Source organism: Sminthopsis crassicaudata, chromosome 4 (genome assembly GCF_048593235.1).
Source record: "Sminthopsis crassicaudata isolate SCR6 chromosome 4, ASM4859323v1, whole genome shotgun sequence".
NCBI classification, from domain to species: Eukaryota; Metazoa; Chordata; class Mammalia; order Dasyuromorphia; family Dasyuridae; genus Sminthopsis; species Sminthopsis crassicaudata.
The window spans coordinates 271,495,302-271,514,082 of NC_133620.1; the positions used below are offsets into that span (position 1 = coordinate 271,495,302).

General features: G+C 33.5%; 1 protein-coding gene across 2 annotated transcripts in view; it reads left to right on the forward strand.

The window, feature by feature from the left end:
• Positions 1 to 18,781, forward strand: part of CYP39A1 (cytochrome P450 family 39 subfamily A member 1) — a 138,272-nt gene that overhangs the window by 72,668 nt on the left and 46,823 nt on the right. For both annotated transcript variants that reach the window (XM_074310737.1, XM_074310738.1), the window contains one exon: positions 4,312 to 4,402. In XM_074310737.1, the coding sequence (XP_074166838.1) occupies positions 4,312 to 4,402 (91 nt within the window). The remainder of the gene's footprint in view (positions 1 to 4,311; positions 4,403 to 18,781) is intronic.

Sequence of the window (18,781 nt, forward strand, 5' to 3'; positions counted from 1 at the left end):
CTTTTTTTATGTTTTGTTTTATTATTTCTTAGTCTCATAACTTCTCTAGCTTCCCCCTGCCCAATTCTAGTTTTCAAGGAATCATTTTCTTTCTTAAAGTTTCTGGATTTGATGCCTTGACTTGTAAGTGAATTGGATTTAAGTGAGTCAGACCTTTGCAAAAAGCATCAACTTCAGTCTCTCCTCCAGAGTCAAAGAATAGAGAAATTAATGCTTTTCCTTTCCTAGAAACTTAATATAGCTCCAGGTTGCTTCAGTTTTTTGGAATGTCAATTCATCTTAAGCTAATAGTCCACCAAGACCCCCAGATCTTTTTTTCACCACTGATAAAATAATATCTTCTAGCACTGTTTTATACTTGTGAAATTTATTTTTTTCAGAATTAGAGCTTTGTATTTATTCCTTTTGAATTTCATCTTATGAAATTTGACCCAATGCTTTAATACCAGGGTTCTTAACCAGGAGCCCATAGATTTTCAAAGGTGGATAAATTTCAGGGAGTCTATGAACTTGGATAGCAAAAACAAAACAAAACAAATGATATCCCCAAAAGTTTCATTAATGTCTAACTGAAACTTACAGTTTAATATTATTCTATTACACTCATATATCATAGTTTATTTAGTCTTTTCCCTATTGATATGCTTCTTAATTTACAGTTCTTTGTTACATAAAGAGAGCTGATATAAATATTTTTGTACACATATGTCCTTTCCCTCTTACCTCTTTGGCTGTAAACTTAATAGTGAGATTGCTGGTTTAAGGGTATATATAGTTTAGGGACTTTTTGAAAATAGATCCATATTATCTTCAAAACTAGCTGGGGCAGTTCAAAGCTCTGCCATTAGTTTTCCTGTAGCCCCTTCACCACTTTCCATTTTCCATTTTTGTCACTTTGACCAGTCTGATGAATGTGAAGTAAAAGCTCAGTTGTTTCAATTTTCATTTATCAAATTATTAATTATTTAGAATATTTTTTTCATTGTTAATAGCTTGATTTCTTCCTTTGTGAACTGCCTATTCACATCCTTGGTCCATTTTTAATGTTCATGTGGACTGTTTGTACACTAACTATGGTTCCTCCTTCTGAGTTTGTATTGACCTGAACAGCTACAGTTGTATACACTAGACCTTGGCCCCAAAATAGTAATGTCATTTTAATGACATCATTTTGACTCTCTTTGAACAGTAATGAAAGGAAAAACAACCAATTTTTGCCCTTTAACTATGGAGAATTTTTCTTGTCCTTTAACAATAACAATAGCAACCATCATTTATTTAAGATTTACAAAGGGTTTTGCAATATAGTGTCCTATTTGACCCTTACAATAACCTTATCAAGAAGATACTATTACTATATCCATTTTACAGATAAAGAAACAGAGACTAAGAGGTGCTAAGTAACTTGACCAGCAATGTATATATCTGAAATAGGCTTTGAATTTAGATATTCCTGTTTCCAAGTTATTAAATCCTCAATTCTCTCTACCACCTAATCGTCTCAAGTTTTTCAATCTCCATGGGTCTTAAGTTTCCTCACTTAAGAAATAAACAGTGATCTCTAAATCCTCTACCAACTCTATACTTTTTATTTTCTAATCTATATAATGCATATAAAAGAAAATCCTTAATTATATTTTTATCAGTTGCCTTAATTATCTATAAAATTGTTTCTTTTTTTCTGTCACTTTGTATAAATAAAACCAACTGTTCCCCTTCTTAGATTCTAAAGAAAAATATTCGGATATGATTTCTGCAAAATCCTTCCATGTGTCTCTTTAGAAATGAACATAGTAATAATAGTAGTTCTTCTTCTTGACCACAGAGGGGAGTACTGAACTCAGTTAAAATTGTATATTTCAGCCTCATAAAGGAAAAGAAAAAAGAACAACTCACAATATCTTCATTTGAACCTTTTCCAGAATAATTTCTCAGGGAAATGAAGAGCACTTATGCCTTCTTAAATTATTTTTTTATTCTTCCTATGCTGAGAAAAGTAAAAGAAAAACATAACACCATTTTTTATAGCTAATAAAATTTTTCAGAAGATTTTTCTCTTTTTTTTGTTTGTATTTTTTAACATATAGCAAAAGGAGCACAGGAGTTAATAGTCAGAAAATCTGGATTTGAGTTTTGATCTCTAAAAACACTTAGGCTAGATAGTTGCAGGCATAACATAAACTTGTAGAATTACAGTTCTTAAATCTTAAAGAACATCTACTTAAATTCACACTTGAACAGGAATCTTGATGACATTCTTGTAAAGTGGTCATCCAGTCTCTATGTAAAAACTTCCCAGTGAATGGAATGCAATAACTTCTGAGAAACTTCTGGATACTTCTTAAGTATTCAGAATACTTAAGATGTATTTCATATAGAACCATTTTTCAATTTAATAATATTTTCCCAATACACATAAAGATAGTTTTTGAAATTCATTTTTTGTAAGATTTTGAGTTCCAATTTTTTCCCTACCCCCTATCCAAGACAGCAAGGAATCTGACTTAGGTTATATATCTACTATCATGGTAAATATATTTCTACATTAGTCATATTGTAAAATAAGACTCATAGAAGAAGGGAAAAGCCATGAGAAAGAAAAAAATAGTGAAATTTTTTTTCTGGATGTGAATAGCATTTTCCATCACAAGTCTTTTGGAATTGTAGGAACCAAATTGAGCAGCCCTTCTGTATTATTTATACAGTAGTCATTATTCTATCCTGTATGGCCAAGGAGAACAAGCTTTCATGTAATCCTTTAACTACCTGAATACAGCAATACTGCCCTTCACCCCAAAGCTTCTTTTCTTCAAACTAAGCTTGATTATTTTAGCCAGTTTTTGATTTTCATACTTTAGTGTCTCCTCATCAATTTGTTTATCTTTTGGATATAATTCTACTTGTCAATATCTTTCCTAAAACATAGTACCTATAACTGAATGCACTTCACGAAGTTTATGATCAAGGTAAATTCAGTGAGACTATAATCTCTCCTATTTTGGATTTGGGGATGTTAAGGATTAGGAATAGAGATGGTCCAAACTTGTGGTTTTGTGGGTACAAGGAACTCCGGAATGAGAAAATTCTTGGTGCCTGTCCTTCAATTTGTGGTTTTAACGTTACCAGTGAGAAGTAAAGGGCAGCTAGAGGCACAGTGGATAGAGCACCAGCCCTGAAGTCATGAGGACCTGAGTTTAAATGTGACCTCAGACACTTAACCCTTCCCTAGTGGGCAAGTTACTTAACCCCAACTGCCTCAGCAAGAGGGAGGGAGGGAGGGAGGGAGAGAGAGAGAGAGAGAGAGAGAGAGAGAGAGAGAGAGAGAGAGAGAGAGAGAGAGAGAGAGAGATTTTTCCAGTACATTGTTTTTGTCCTTTATTGTTGAAGAGGACCAATGACAACATGAGGTGGTGTCTTGACTCCTGCTTGAATTGGATTTAAGTAAGGAAGAGTGGAACAAAGTCATCAGCCTCATTCTCTCAAAGTCACTTAAATTCAGTGGAAGGAGAAAAGGCAGAGTGAGTGGTGATGGGTGGGGATCCAGTGCATGATTTTGCCATCTTTGGTCGTTGACCAAGCCCTAAGCACTTCCCAGCACCTGCTTCAGCCACCTTCACCACTGGATCAAATTGCCCTCATCCGCCCATTTTATCGCATGCTTAGTGTAGATGATTTTATCAGGGTATGGCTGCAGTGCACGTTGTAGCTTCTTGGAGCCACAAGTAGAGTTGGATGAATCAAGTAGACATCAAATATGGCTGAATACATGGTCATTATGTTTCAGAAGAAAGACCTAAACAGAGATCCTCCCTGACTTTGAGATCTCCTCCCTATTGTGCCTGATTGTCTGATTCTATTAATATAACATATGAGCCCCAAGCTTCCATGCCACTTTCTGCTGTGGGCGTGACCCTGGTTCTTCAAGGCCATGCCAGGAGAACACATGGTGTCTCAGGTCCTACTTAGCTAGAAAGACTGTGTTTAGGCCCAGGGAACAAACTATATTTTATCTGAGTCAAATATGTTCTTAATATTTCTGAGTTTCAGTTTCTCTATCTGTGAAATAGTTGTACAATGTCTATCACAGCAGCAAACCATAAGTAAATGAAAGCTAGTACTATATCTAAATACTATGATTATAAATCCTATACATAATCACTTAAATTCTGTTTGTCACAGTTTTCTCAAATGAAAAAAAAAAAATGTTATAGTAATTATAGCAGTTTCCATGCCACATATCTCCTTCCTTCCCCCTCCCTAAACCATTGCAATTTAAATTTTTAACCTGATTTTTTTTTCCTTCTTTTTAAGGTTGCATATTGGACAATTGTTTTTATTCTTTATCATCCTTCTGTTTACAAGAACCTTATGGAAGGCATAACTTCTGTGTTTGGTGAAGCAGGTACAAAACCATAGTTGATAATGAAAGACTTTTTGATGCTGGTGTCATGTACTTATTTTAAGTTTTACTATGACATTTTGCCTTATCACAAGAGATACAAAACAGAAAATCCTTGTACAAGTGGAGGCAGTGTGGTATAGCAAAACAGATCTGAACCTAAGAGTAATTGTTCAAGGCCTACCTCTGAAGCTTTCTACTAAGATGACTTTGTTACTCTCTCTGTGGCTCTGTTTCTTCATTTATAAAATGAAAGCATTAGATGAATTTTAGAGTCCCTTGTTCTAACTGTATGATCCCCATGACTACCACACCCAGAATATTACCCAAGAGCTTATTACAACTAATAGAACTTTTTATTCTACTTTCATAATTCATTGATGGTTAACAGAAAGGAAAGATAGTTTAACTTTGCTAATATGATATCTATCATCTTTTACCTGTTTTGTTGCCTATTAATGTATAATTCTTATTTATAATTTATAGTGTTGTAGCCATCATAAGTAGATTCTTTCATACTTGGGAGAGTGGTAAGGCAATTTGGGGTTGTGATTTGTCCAGTGACAGAGCTAGTAATTGTTAAGTGTCTGAAGTTGGATTTGAACTTAGGTCCTTCTGACTCCAGGGATGATGCTTTTTCCATTGCGACACTTAATTGCTCCCAAGATTGTTTTTTAACTCGACTTTTTACCCTTTGCCTCATAGAAAATGCATCTTCCTGTTTTCTCTGAATTCTTTATATTATTTATTCTATATAAGACATATTATTATATGTTATTAAAGATCTATTTTATAAACTATTTACCTAATCAAATGAGATAGATTTGTAATACACTTAGCACAGTGCTTGACACATAGTTTAGCTGTTTATATACTTATTCCCTTATTTTTCTTCTTTTTTGATAAGGATGCTGTCACTTTTGGTAAATCTGCATACTAAAAATGTTATTTAAAATTCCTAATGTCTTTCTCCACAAATTTCCTTTAAAAATAGTTTATCAATAGTTAAGGCATAAAATAATGATATCTGTTTTTTATTTCAAAGTGATTCAGTTCAATTTTTATTCTATATTTCTTTGCCTAAAGTTGGGGCCTAGGAAAAATCTCCTTTCTTTACATGGTCATGGTACATGAGGTAGGCCTGGGATTAGGTACAATTGCCCTTATACCAGTTTAAGAAAAAGATATTTTAAGTTAAAAAGATCAATTTCTATGTTCACGTACATAGTAAATGAGAATTATTTGGTTGACATTTGAAATGAGAAAATAATTTATGCTTTGAAAAGGATATACTACAACAAAAAAATCCTTGGGTATTCCCTGTGGAAGTAATATGTTCCCCTCTCACCTAAATCCCTCAGAATTCATTTTTTCAAAACTTTCTGGTGACACAGTTGACCTGAAACCTTTGCAGATTCCCCCTTTCATTTATCTTGCATTTATTTTTACATATTTTATATATGTGTATGCATATGCTATGTTCCCCAGTAGAGTATAATCTCCTTGAGGACGTGGACATTTTTCCTTTTGTCTTGGAACCCCAATTCTTAGTACAAGCCTGCCATAGAGCACATATTTAATAAGTGCTTGCTGATTAAGTATATGTTACTTTTCCAGATAACTCTTTATTAGACCATGGAGTTGCAGAGACAGAAATGAAGCAATCCTTGACCTAAAGGATCTCATATTCTATGGTGGAAATCACAAGAATTGTCGACATAATGCCTACCCCACAAATGAGAGTTGTGATTTTTTTTAAGATAAAGACTCATTCATAATGACAATACCAAGAAGATAGCTGTCAGAATTGGTTGCAGAGTTAACAGGAACCCATAAATGACAAATTCTTGAAACGTAGGCTTCTGATGGTAGCTTTGGAAATTGTGATACCTTTTTTTCCAAATGTATTTGCACTTCTAAAATGGCCAGGAGCATTCTGTGGTCTGCAAATATAAAAGGGATGAGGGAATGAAGTTTTAGTTATTTGCATCATAAACCACAGTTTGAGCGTTCATTCATTAAATATCTGTGTGCAGGGCACTGTGCTAAGTTCTAGGGGAAATATATAGAACAAAATGCAAACTATTCCCTCATGCAACCTATAATCTAAAAGTGGATGTCATTAGGCAGCTAGCTAATACATGGTGTAGAGTGCTGGACCTGGAGTTTGGAATATAAGTTCAGATTTGGCCTCAGACATTTAATAGGTTTGTGACCTGGGTCCTCATTTAATTTATGTCTGCCTTGTACATAGTAGTCACTTAGCAGATGATTGCTGACTCTGGGTCTAATTTTGTAAGGCAATCTGCAAACTTTAAGGTACTATATAAATATTAGTTATTATAATTAATCATCACAGATAATGTAAATATTCATGCATGTATAATTTCATCAGTGTATGTTTTCCTTCCTGGAATGCAGATCAGAATTCATCCATTTATACCCATCTTGTGGTACCATTCTCAATTTCTTCTAATGATAAGTTCACTCATGTGGGGCTCATTAAACATGTTTTCCAAATGCTAGGCCTATACTCTTATTATATGATAGCAATGGTACAGTGTCTTCCATCAGTTATCTCTTGCTCTCTCTTTGGGCACTCAAATTTCTTTGATGATTCACTTTACACAGAGAAAGAGGAAGTAAGATGTATGGGACAGAACAATGACTTGGAAGTGAGAGGACCTAGGTTCTACTACTTAGAGACCAAGTCACTTTACCTCCTTTGCTAGAGATTCCTTACCTGTAAAATGAGAGATGATCTACCAATAAGGTCCCTTTCAGCTCTGAACCTATAACATCTTGCTTTTAGAATGTTTCTTTTTCATATTTTTTTATTTGTAGTCTGCAGTTCTTCAGAGACCATTGTTTTCTTTGATTCACAGCTAGAGATGTGTTGTGTAATGTTTAACAACCAGCTCTGAAAATATATGCATAACACATTTAAAGGTTTAACCTGCATTATTTTTTCCTTAATAATAGCTTTTTATTTTCAAAATATATGCAAAGATATTTTCAACATTTATCCTTACAAAACTTTGTGTTCCAAATTTTTCTCCCTCCCTTCTTCCCATCTTTCTCCTAGACAGCAAGTAATCACACATATGTGTTTAACATATGTAATTCTACTATACATATTTGAACATTTATCATGCTGCACCAAAAAAAAAATCAGATCAAAAAGGAAAAAAGTGAAAGAGAAAAAAGTAAGCAAATTCCAACAAAAATGGTGAAAATACTATTTTGTGATCCATACTCAGTACCCACAGTCCTCTTTCTGGATGATGATGGCTCTCTCCATCACAAGTCTATTGAATTGGCCTGAATCACCTTGTTTGGTGAAAAGAGTTGATCACATAATCTTGTTGTAACATTGTGTACAATGTTCTCTTAGTTCTGCTCACTTCACTTAGCATCAGTTCATGTAAATCTCTCCAGACTTTTCTGTAATCATCCTGCTGATCATTTCTTATACAATAATAATATTCCACAATTTATTTAGCCATTCCCCAACTGATGGACATCTACTCATTAACCTGCATTATTAATATTTTCTCCATCAATTTATTAAGTCTAGACAGTTAACAAAACAAAATAAAAATCTGGCCCTGGTTTGTAGTGTTTGCCCCTTTCTGGATAGAGGAGCCTATATACTTCCCTGTACAACCATATAACCAAAATGGTTGTAAATAAAAAGATGAGTTTTTGTTTCATGGAGATCCTAAGGTCATTCAAAAAGTTTCTCCGTTTTTTAATGACAATCCAGCCTGTTCATCTGCTTAACTGATGAAACAGAAAAAAAAAAAAGAATAATGAAATAATGAAAAAGGAATAGGTCAAGGATGAGAATTGAACTCATTTTCAGACATATTGAATTTAAGGGTCCAGTGGAACAAAGGTCATCTGAAATACAGATCTAGTTATAGTGAATAATTAAGATGTTTCTGACACTTCTCAGGAAGTCAGGAAGAGCCCTGCCAAAATCTTTTAGCCCTTTCCTGTTTTCTTGGCTAGGTCTCTATTAGGTGCTAAGATTAGGATAGTTAATTATTGTAGACCCTGAACATTTTGTTTCTGTATTTCCAAATTAAATGTGATCCGGATGATTTAGTGTGTGCTTTGAGACAGTATTGACACTTCTCCAACTTGTACTTCATACACTCTCCTTTCATGTTCCACAAGTTAGATTTTTTATTTGAAACAGTATTGTATGTTTAAGAGTCTCCAAATTTTTCTGCAATTATCATTTGTTGAGTTAGCAGAAACATAGCATATAGCCCTTGATTAGTGTCTAGAGATCCTAAGCATTTCAGGTGTTGCTTACTTTTGCAGTTTAGAACTAGTGAATCTAGCTAATTGGTGATGATTCCTAAAAGGGATATAGTACTTTTACCTGCATAAAATTAATGTGGATTAAGGTGGGAAGGATATTTTCAAGTTCACTGAGCATGATTTGCTTTGTCATAAGGTTATATTTGAGAATATCTAGGTACTAGCTATGTTGGTTTTATCTTTAATTGGAAAGCTAGTCAAATGTCATATAGAATTTGGTCTCTGAAACCAAATCTGATAGCCAGAGTAATTTTATCATCTTCTTATATCATGAAGTGAGTTACATACTTATTTTTTAGCTTTAAATATGTGCCAATATCCTTTTTTTCCCATTTAAAAACGCTGTACTCAACAAAATAAATGCTTCCATATACAGCATAACACAAAGAAGGATTTGCATGAAACTACAAATATCTATTATATGCAGCATGCTTTTCTTTTTTTAAGTATATAATAAATTTGGTATTTTACTTTCAAAGCTGCTCTAGATTCCTTCCGGTCTTCCTTGTATTGTCTTTTGTGCATTTCAGAAATAATATTTCAGTGATTTTCTTTTCGTTTTCTTTCCTTTTTTTCTTTGGCAACCCTATATCTAGTTCCCTCGATCTTCCCTATTTCTCTACTCCTTCATCCCAATTTAGAAAAAGAAAAACAAACATCTTATAACAAATGATGATGAGCAAGCAAAAATAATGACCACATTAGCTATCTCCAAAAATGTGTTTCATTCTGTAATTTGAGTTGCTAAATTTTTTGTCAAATAACTACCATACTTGATCAGCCTTTTGGAATGGTGGTTGCTCATTGATTGCATTCATCAGTGCCTTTAAGTCTCTCAAAGCTTTTTGTCCTGTTGTTATTGTATAAATTGTTTTTGGCCTACTTTTGCTCCTTTCACTCTCTTCTTAACTCTTTACAATCCAACTTCTAGGCTTATCAGTTAGCTAGAATTGCTCTCTCTAAAGTTACCAGTGATCTCTTAATGGCCAAATCCCATTTTAGCAATTTCTCAATTCTCATACTTCTTGATCTGCTTTTAGCCTTTAACAGTTAATGACTCCTCCTTGATATTCTTTTCTCTCTAGGTTTTTGGGACATTTCCTGCTTCTCTCCCTATCTATCTGGCCATTCCTCATTATGCTTTTCTGGATTTTCATCTGGATCCATGCCCTTTAATCATAGGTGCCTCACAGGCTCTCCTAGCCTTCTTCTCTTTCTGTACTATTTCAATTGGTGATATCTTCAGCTTTCATGGATTTAATTATTGTTTCTATGTTGATGATGCTCATTCCACATGGACTACCATAACCTTTCTGCTGACCTTTAGTCTTTCATCTCCAACTGCCTTTCAGACATCTTGAACTAGATTTTAAAATTTAAACTCAAGATAGCCCAAAACTGAACTCATTATCTTTCCTTCTAGATTTCAATTCCTTTTTTCCCCTATTACTGTTAAGAATAACTATCCTCCTAATCTTTCAGTCTTGTATCCTAGGTATAATCTTTGATTATTAACTATCTAATCATCTCCCTATCCAATCTGTTGTCATGGCCAGTTAATTTCGCCTTCATATCATCTCTCAAATATATCTCCTTCCCTTCTCTGCTACTGTCACCACTCCAGTGTAGCCCCCATTACCTCATGCCCCAGATTATTGAAAAAGACTGCTGGAGGGTCTAAGTGCCTCAAATTCCTCCCCATTCCAATCCTCTAGTTGATAGCCAAAATTATTTTTCCAAAATTTGGCAGTTATATTCCTGTGTGTTTTCCATGTAGGATCTATTTGAGGTGATGATTGGTGGATTTTTCTATTTCTACTTTATCCTCATTTTTTTATCACTTCAGGACAATTTTCTTTGATTATTTTTGCATTATTGTGTCAATGTTCTTTTTTTTTTTTTTTTTTTTGGTCACAGCTTTCAGGTAGTAAAATTATTCTTATGTTTTCTTTTCTTGATTTGTTTCCTAGATGTAAACAAAAAATATATAGAGAGATAGATATATAGATATAGATATATAAATATATATATAAATATATGTATATATATTTGTATATCTATATATATTTATATGTCTCTCTATATAAATTTATTAGGTTCCAACTAAATGCAAATATATTAATAATAAATTTATTGATCGACTCCTGTTTCTATCACTTCATTCTATATCAGTTTAATCGTTTCTTTCCTAATTTCTTTGTTTGACATATCAGCTTAGTATGACTTAGAGTTTACATCCAAGGTGCTGACTTTTGGGACTTATTTAGAAATTGTTTTCCAGAATGATTGAAATAATTCACATCTCCACCAACCATGTATTAGTATATTAGTTATTTTTTTTTATTTTAGTTTCCTACAGTACCTCCTACCTTTTCCAATTTTCTTTTGAATCACTTTTGCCAATTAAATGGGTATAAGGTCAAATCTCAGGATTATTTTTTTTTAAGTATTAGTGATTTGGAACAGTTTTTCTAAAGCTTTTTGATAGCTTAGATTTGTTCCTTTAAAAACAGTCTCTCCATACCCTTTGACTGTTTATCTTTTGGAGACTGGCTTTTATTCTTAAAATATGTAGAACTGTTTCTAGATATTTTGACCTTTGTTAGAGAAACTTACTGCAAATATTTTTCAATAGTTAGCCATTTCTTTCTGATTTTGGCTTCATTTATTTCATTTGTTCAATAGTTGTAAATTTTTTAGTAATCAAAAAAGAAGCATATAGTTCATATCACTCTTTATAGCTTCATCTGGAGGCATTTTGCCTTTAGTGTCCTCAGGATTTGAGGTCTGTTCTTCCCTGTCTCCACAATAGCTATCTATGGTCAGAGTTCTTTTGGCATTTTTGCTCATTTTTAAAGGTTGAGGTTTGCTTCTAGGGCAAAGGGAAGATTTTCCCAAATTTTCTCTATAGGGAAATCAGGATTTTACACTGTCCTGGAGTTGGTACTGCCACTTCCTTCCTGTGCTGAGTGAGTATGGCCAAGTCCCTCCTTGTTATTCTAGGGTTCAGGAGCTCATTGTTTGCCTCCTGTAGTTGTATTGGAGGTCTTGTAGTTAGTCTGCTGATCCACTGGCTTCTGAACCAGAACAGAATAGCCTTTGTTGCTATATTTTGGTTAAGAGCCTCCCACTTGAATCCTGACATGTCAAGCCTTTCTATCCTGGACCTCCCTGCACTGTGCCTATGCTGGCCTGATTCCCCCTTTCTTCTCTCCCTCCCCCAGTCCAATTGAGATAGACCTTTCCTAAAGTCCTTCCAAAATATCTTCTGCTGGAAATTTGTTACACTCCAAATGTTTGTGGTTCTGTCATTCTAAAATCTGTTTAGAGACTTGATCTGATGTTGAATCTAAGGAAACCCAGGAATAGCTCAGATAAAGACCTGTCTACTTTCTGTCATTTTGGCTATATCCCCAGAAGGAGAAGCCTGAGTGATGTATGATGAAGCGATGGGAATAATGGGGAGCTTTTGGTGAATAGTCTCAAGTTTTTCAGTAAAGTATGAAGGTAATTCATCTCCTCGGGGTTGGGGGAGCAGTGCTGTAGGAAGTTTGAAGAAAAATGAGGAAGTTTGGAAATAAGAAATAAATGTTAGCCTTGTTTCAGAGAGGGCTCAGTTGATATTAATAATAAATTTTGAATAAACCAATTAACATGATTTTATGATTTATTCCTGATATATTCAGCAGGATAAAAATAGTAATGAAGGAAAATGTTGCTGAAAGTAACCCATAACTTGGCAAGGTTGCAACAGTAGAACAAAGGAAGGGAATTGATTGTGGAGATTAATATAGAGTTGAGTTGCTTCACTAAGGAGAGGAAAATAGAATTAGTACAGGGGTAGGTAATAAGGGATGGAGAGAGCAGAGGTCATGGTGAAGAAAAAAATGAAGTTAGGATCTGTAACATATAAGGAAAATTGGAGCAATAAGAGGTTAAAAGATAAAGTAATCTTGGAGTTAATTAAAATGGAAGTGGAACACTTATGGGTGATGACACACCATCCTGTGTGTAGCTGAGGAGGAGTAGTTTATGCAAATAGATTGGAGAACTTAGACATTAGCAAATTTTGAAGGACTATCAGTATGAATTCAATATCCATTTATGTATTATATATGTTTAATCTCTCTCACATGAGAATAGGGAATGTGGAGGAAAGAAAGACTGTGATTCAGGCACTGAATTCACTGATAGAGGAAGATATTTCTAGGTGTATTTATATAGTTTTTGAATGTCTTGCTAGATATACTCACAAATAGTTGTTACATTCTTTAATTATTTTGACTGGAATATATATCTCTTTCTAGCTCTTCCTGCTGGGTTTTGTTAGTAATGGACAACTTTTTGGCTGATGACTTGTGTGGATTTTATTTTTTATCCTGCAGCTTTACTTAAATTATTAATTTTTTCAATTGATTTTGGAGTTCTTTAGCTAGACCATCATAACATGTCCAGAAAGTGATAGTTTTGTTTAATTCATTTCATGTGCTTATTGCTTAGATTTCTTTTTTTCATATTGTTATAGCTAGAATTTCTTGAACCATATCAAGTAATAGTGATTATAATAGACAACCTTGCTTTATCCAATACTTTATTGAAAAGGCACCAATACTATTTTTAGAAATAATTTTCAAGTATCTTTTTTGACTAGTTACAGAAGAACCATTATATCAATTGGTTATGCTATCTTGTAGGATGATTGTTCATTATAGCTAATCTTGCTTTATACTTTTTCAGGAATTGTCATAGTATCTCACAGTTTTTGAATTTTGTCATTACCATCTACTGTACCAGTAAGCCCTTTATAAATAATAACTACAACTTATAATTTAAATTTATTATTATATACTAATCAAGCAATCAGTATTTATTAAGTACCTACTGCATGCCAAATACTCTGCTAGGAGCTGAGAGTACAAAGATTAAAATAAGAGTCTCTGCCCTGAAGGAGCCAGCATTCTAACATGGGAGAAAACATATATATATGTATGTATATATACATATGGTTTTCTATATGATATATGTGTGTATAATATGTATGCACATTTATGTGTTTATGCATTATATATGTATATATATATATATAAACTGTCACATACAAAAAACCTATAGATGTGTATGTATACACACAGAGATATATATGTATATACATACACACATACACACACACACACAGATATCTTATATACAAAGCCAATATAAAATAAACTTGATGGAAAAAGTATTAGTAACTGAGGGTACCAGGAAAGGCCTAATTAAGTAGTTTTTGACCTGAAACTTAAAGGAAGCCAGGAATTCCAAGAGATAGGGATGACGAAGAAGAATATTCCAGGTATGAGGCAAAGCCATTACAAAGCTACAGCAACAAGGTAGAGCTTCCACTTAGAGCTTCCACTTAACCTGAAAGTGAGAGATCTTGGATTTTAGTATGGACCTTATCCCTTAATAACTGTGTGATTTGAGAAAAGTCATAACATCTCTAAGCTTCATTCTCCCTAATTTTAAAATGGATAATAATATCTTCCCTCTCTATAAGCATCATTAAAAGGATGAAATGAGATGATATATAAAAAAGATTTGAAAAACTGTCAAGTGCTATACAAAGTGGAGTATTATTTTCATATACTCTGATTATGAGAACTATTCATAATATTCTAGGTACAACTTTTTATTATTCCTAATGTTACAGTCTTATTTGTTTTCTATTGTATACTTCTTCCAACATAAGACTTTGAGCTTTATTGTATTTCTGCCAGGAGTTAAACAGATGGTTTCTTTACCCATACTCATCATCCACAGTTTCTTCCTGGTCTGTATTTCATCCTGGGCTTGATCTCTTTTAGACTATAGCCCTTTTCATGATTACCTTGGCATTCTTTCAAGCTGAGCTTTCTAATTTTAGACACAAAACATTAGAGGCCCAGACCTCAGATGTGCATTGAAATATGCACAGTCTAGTTACCAAACCATTTCTAAAAGTCATAATAAAAAGAAGCATTCACTCAAAGAAATTTGGAAAATCCACCATAGCTTCCTTTAAGTTTTTCTCTCTTAAAATTAGATTTTAAGGAGACAAAATGCATTTTATTTTCAACATGTTCAGTCTTTACCGCAAATCCATTAGTTTTTTGTTACATAATATCTTGAGGACAATGCTTATTTTAATCGCTATATAGTACAAAATATTGATTTTTTTTAAATTCACACAATTCTTGTAGTAAACAAGAGTCCTTGAAAAATCCTCCAAAGGAAGACTAGATTTTTTTAAGATGAATTTTACCTAAGCGTTTTTCTGCATCATAATGCCATTTTTTATACCCTAAGACTGCAACAACATGACAAGATTTAGTGAGGATTAAGTAATTATTTTGTGAATCTGATTAATGTACAGATTATAGTATAAAATATTCAGTGTCATTTCACAATTATATCATAGCATGTACTTATATTTCCCCATTTTTATCCTTTCATCCCATCGCCTTTTCCTTATTTCTGCTGCTTCCCATGCCCATAATGAATTCCTTCCCCATAATCATATGTTGCAGTGCTTTCTCCTTTCCTTTGAGGCTTATCTCAGGTGCCATATCCTAATGAAATCGTCTCTTAGCTGTCCTTGCCCTACTCCTTCAAAACTGGGAGTGATATCTCCCTGAAATTTCTTATCAAATAGTACATAATCCACTTTTAATGTATGTACCTGTCTTCTCCATCCTTATTGCATCCCTCCCATTATTAGATTATAAGCTTTCTGAGAGCAGCCTGTGTTGATCTGTTTTTGCATTCCTAAGCAACTAACCCCATAATGGTCACATGGTAGTGTTTACTAATTGTTTGTGAAAAGGATGCAAATGTCTAGGTCTTGGTGAGTGACTAACATATCTGAGGAACCTTGTTGAATTACAGTGATGAGAAACCAACATGGAGATTTTTGGTACTTAGTGAATCCCTAAGCTTCCTTCAGAGCAAAGCAAAGTTCTCACAAGCTACATGAAGTTTTTTTCTGGTGTCACTTGTAGGAAGCATTATCCTAAAGAGTGGGGCGTAGAGAGTGTGTTCAGAAAAGACTAGTACTTTGGTGTGAGAATGAGATTCAAGCTTTATCCAAGACCTATTCCTCTCTCCCTTCACTATAAAAGCTTTTTTGTATGCTTCTTTTCTGTGTGGAAATTTTCCTCTTTCTACCTCTGCCTCCCCCCTTCTCTAATGTTTTGTTTTCTTACTCTTTCACTTTTTTTTGGAGATCATCACATCATAATGAATTCACACTTATGCCTTTTTTCTATGTAGACTCCCAAGTGCCATAATAACAAAGTTCTTAGTAGTTACATGTAACATCTTCTCATATAGGAATATAAACAGTTAACTTATTTGAGTCTCTTATGATTACTCTTTTATGTTTACCTTTTAAAACTTCTCTTGAGTCTTATGTCTGAATATCAAATTTTCTATTCAACTCTAGCCTTTTATCAGGAATGCTTGAAAGTCTTCTGTATCATTAAATATCTTTTTTTTTTCTCTGAAGGACTTTTCTCAGTTTTATTGCAAGATTATTCTTGTTTGTAATCCTAGCTTCTTCGCCATCAGGAATATCATATTCCAAGCCCTTTACTCCTTTAACATGGAAGCTGCTAAATTTTATGGCATTGTGACTATGGCTCCACAATATTTGAATTGTTTCTTTGTGGCTGCTAGCAGTATTTTTTCTTTTCACCTGGGAGTTATGAAATTTGGCTATAATATTCCTGGAAATTTTCATTTTAAGATCTCTTTCAGGAGGTGAATTATCAGTGGATTCTTTGAATTTGTATTTTATTCTCTGGATTTAAGCCATGAGGGCAGTTTTCCTCCATAATTTCTTGAAAAAAATGATGCCTATCATCTTTTTACCATGGCTTTCATGATAGTTCTTAAATTATAGCACTTAAATTATCTTTCCTCAATCTAGTTTCCAGGTGAATAGTTTTTCTAATGAGATTTTTCACATTGTATGCTTCTTTCATTTTTTTTCCCATTCTTTTGATTATATTGTATTGTTACTTGATGTCTCATGGAGTCATTAGCTTCCACTCATCCATTGATAATTTTTATTAAACAATGATTTTTATTTTCCAAAAATATATGCAAAGACTGTATCCACCCTCGTAAAACCTTGTGTTCCAAATTTATCTCCCTCCCTTCCCACATCCTCCCTCCCTGGACAGCAAGTAATCCAATCTAGGTTAAACATGAGCAATCTTCTAAACATATTTCCACATATATCATGCTGTGCAAGAAAAACCAGGTCAAAAGGGGAAAAATGAAAAAAGAAAAAAAAAAACAAGCAACGAAACAACAACAACAACAAAGGTCAAAATATTATTTTGTGATCCACATTCAGTCTCTATAGTTCTCTCTATGGATGCAGATGGCTCTTTCCATCCCAAGTCTATTGAAATTTCCTTGAATCACTTCATTGTTGAAAAAGTCAAATCCATCAAAGTTGATCATCACATAAACTTCTTGTGCTATGCACAATGTTCTATTGGTTTTACTTCACTTAGCATCAGTTCATGTAAGTTGTTCCAGGCTTCCTGCTCAGTTTCCAGTTCCTTACTATTACAAAAAAAAAAGCTTCTATAAACATTTTTGCACATGTGGGTCCTTTTCCCTTTTTATGATCTCTTTTGAATACAGACCCAGTAGAAATACCTGGTAGTGTGTTGTCATATGCATATCAAAGGATATGCACAGTTTGATAGCCCTTTGGGAATAATTCCAAATTGCTTTCCAGAATGGTTGGATAAGTTCATAACTCTGCAAATAATGGATCAGTGTCCCAGTTTTCCCATATCCTCTCCAACATTTATCATTATTTTTTCCTGTCATATTAGCTAATAGTAATTTAGTCATTTTCATATGACTAGAAAAGGCTTTAATTCTTCATTTGAAAATTATCTGTTCATATTCTTTATCCATTTATCAATTGGGGAATGGCTTATATTCTTATAAAGTTGAGTCGATTCTCTAATATATTTTTAAAATGAAGTCTTTATCATAAACATTGGATAGATATTTTTCCAGTTTTCTATATCTCTTCTAACCTTGGCTGCATTGGTTTCATTTTTCCAAAAAAAAATTAACATAATCAAAATTATTCACTTTGCATTTCATAAAGTTTTCTAGTTCTTCTTTGGCCATAAATTTCTGGTCTCTTTGGCTTTCTATGGTTTTTGGCTTTATCAAACAATAGATTACCGCCATCATTGACTACAGTATTTTGAGAATCTGACCTATTCCACTGATCCACTGATCTATTTCTTAGCCTGTACCAAATGTTTTTGATGACTCCTACTTTATAATATAGTTTTAGGTCTGGTATAATGCAGGTCTTTCTATAATTTTCTAAATCTACCAAATCATGTGTTTTGGTTTTTTTTTTCAGAACTAGTTTTGAGGGATCTAAAATTATATTATAAAGCAGCAGTTACCAAAATCATTTGGCATTGGCTAAGAAATAGACCAGTTGATCAGTGGAATAGGTTAGGCCCAAAGGACAAAGTAATCAATAACTTTAATAATCTAGTGTTTGACAAACCCAAGGACCCCAGCTTTTGGGATAAGAACTCAACACTAACCCTAACCCTATGTTTGACAAAAATTGCTGGGAAAATTGGAAATTAATATGGCAGAAACTAGGCATTGACACACACTTAACACCATACACCAAAATCAGGTCAAAATGGGTTCATGACCTAGGCATAAAGAATGAGATTATAAATAAATTAGAGGAACATAGGATAGCTTACCTCTCAGACCTGTGGAAGAGGAATGAATTTATGTCCAAAGAAGAACTAGAGATAATTATTGATCATAAAGTAGAAAACTTTGATTATATCAAATTGAAAAGTTTTTGTACAAACAAAACTAATGCAGACAAGATTATAAGGGATACAATAAACTGGGAAAACATTTTTGCAGTCAAAGGTTCAGATAAAGGCTTCATTTCCAAAATATATAGAGAATTGACTCTAATTTTTAAGAAAACAAGCCATCCTCCAATTGATAAATGGT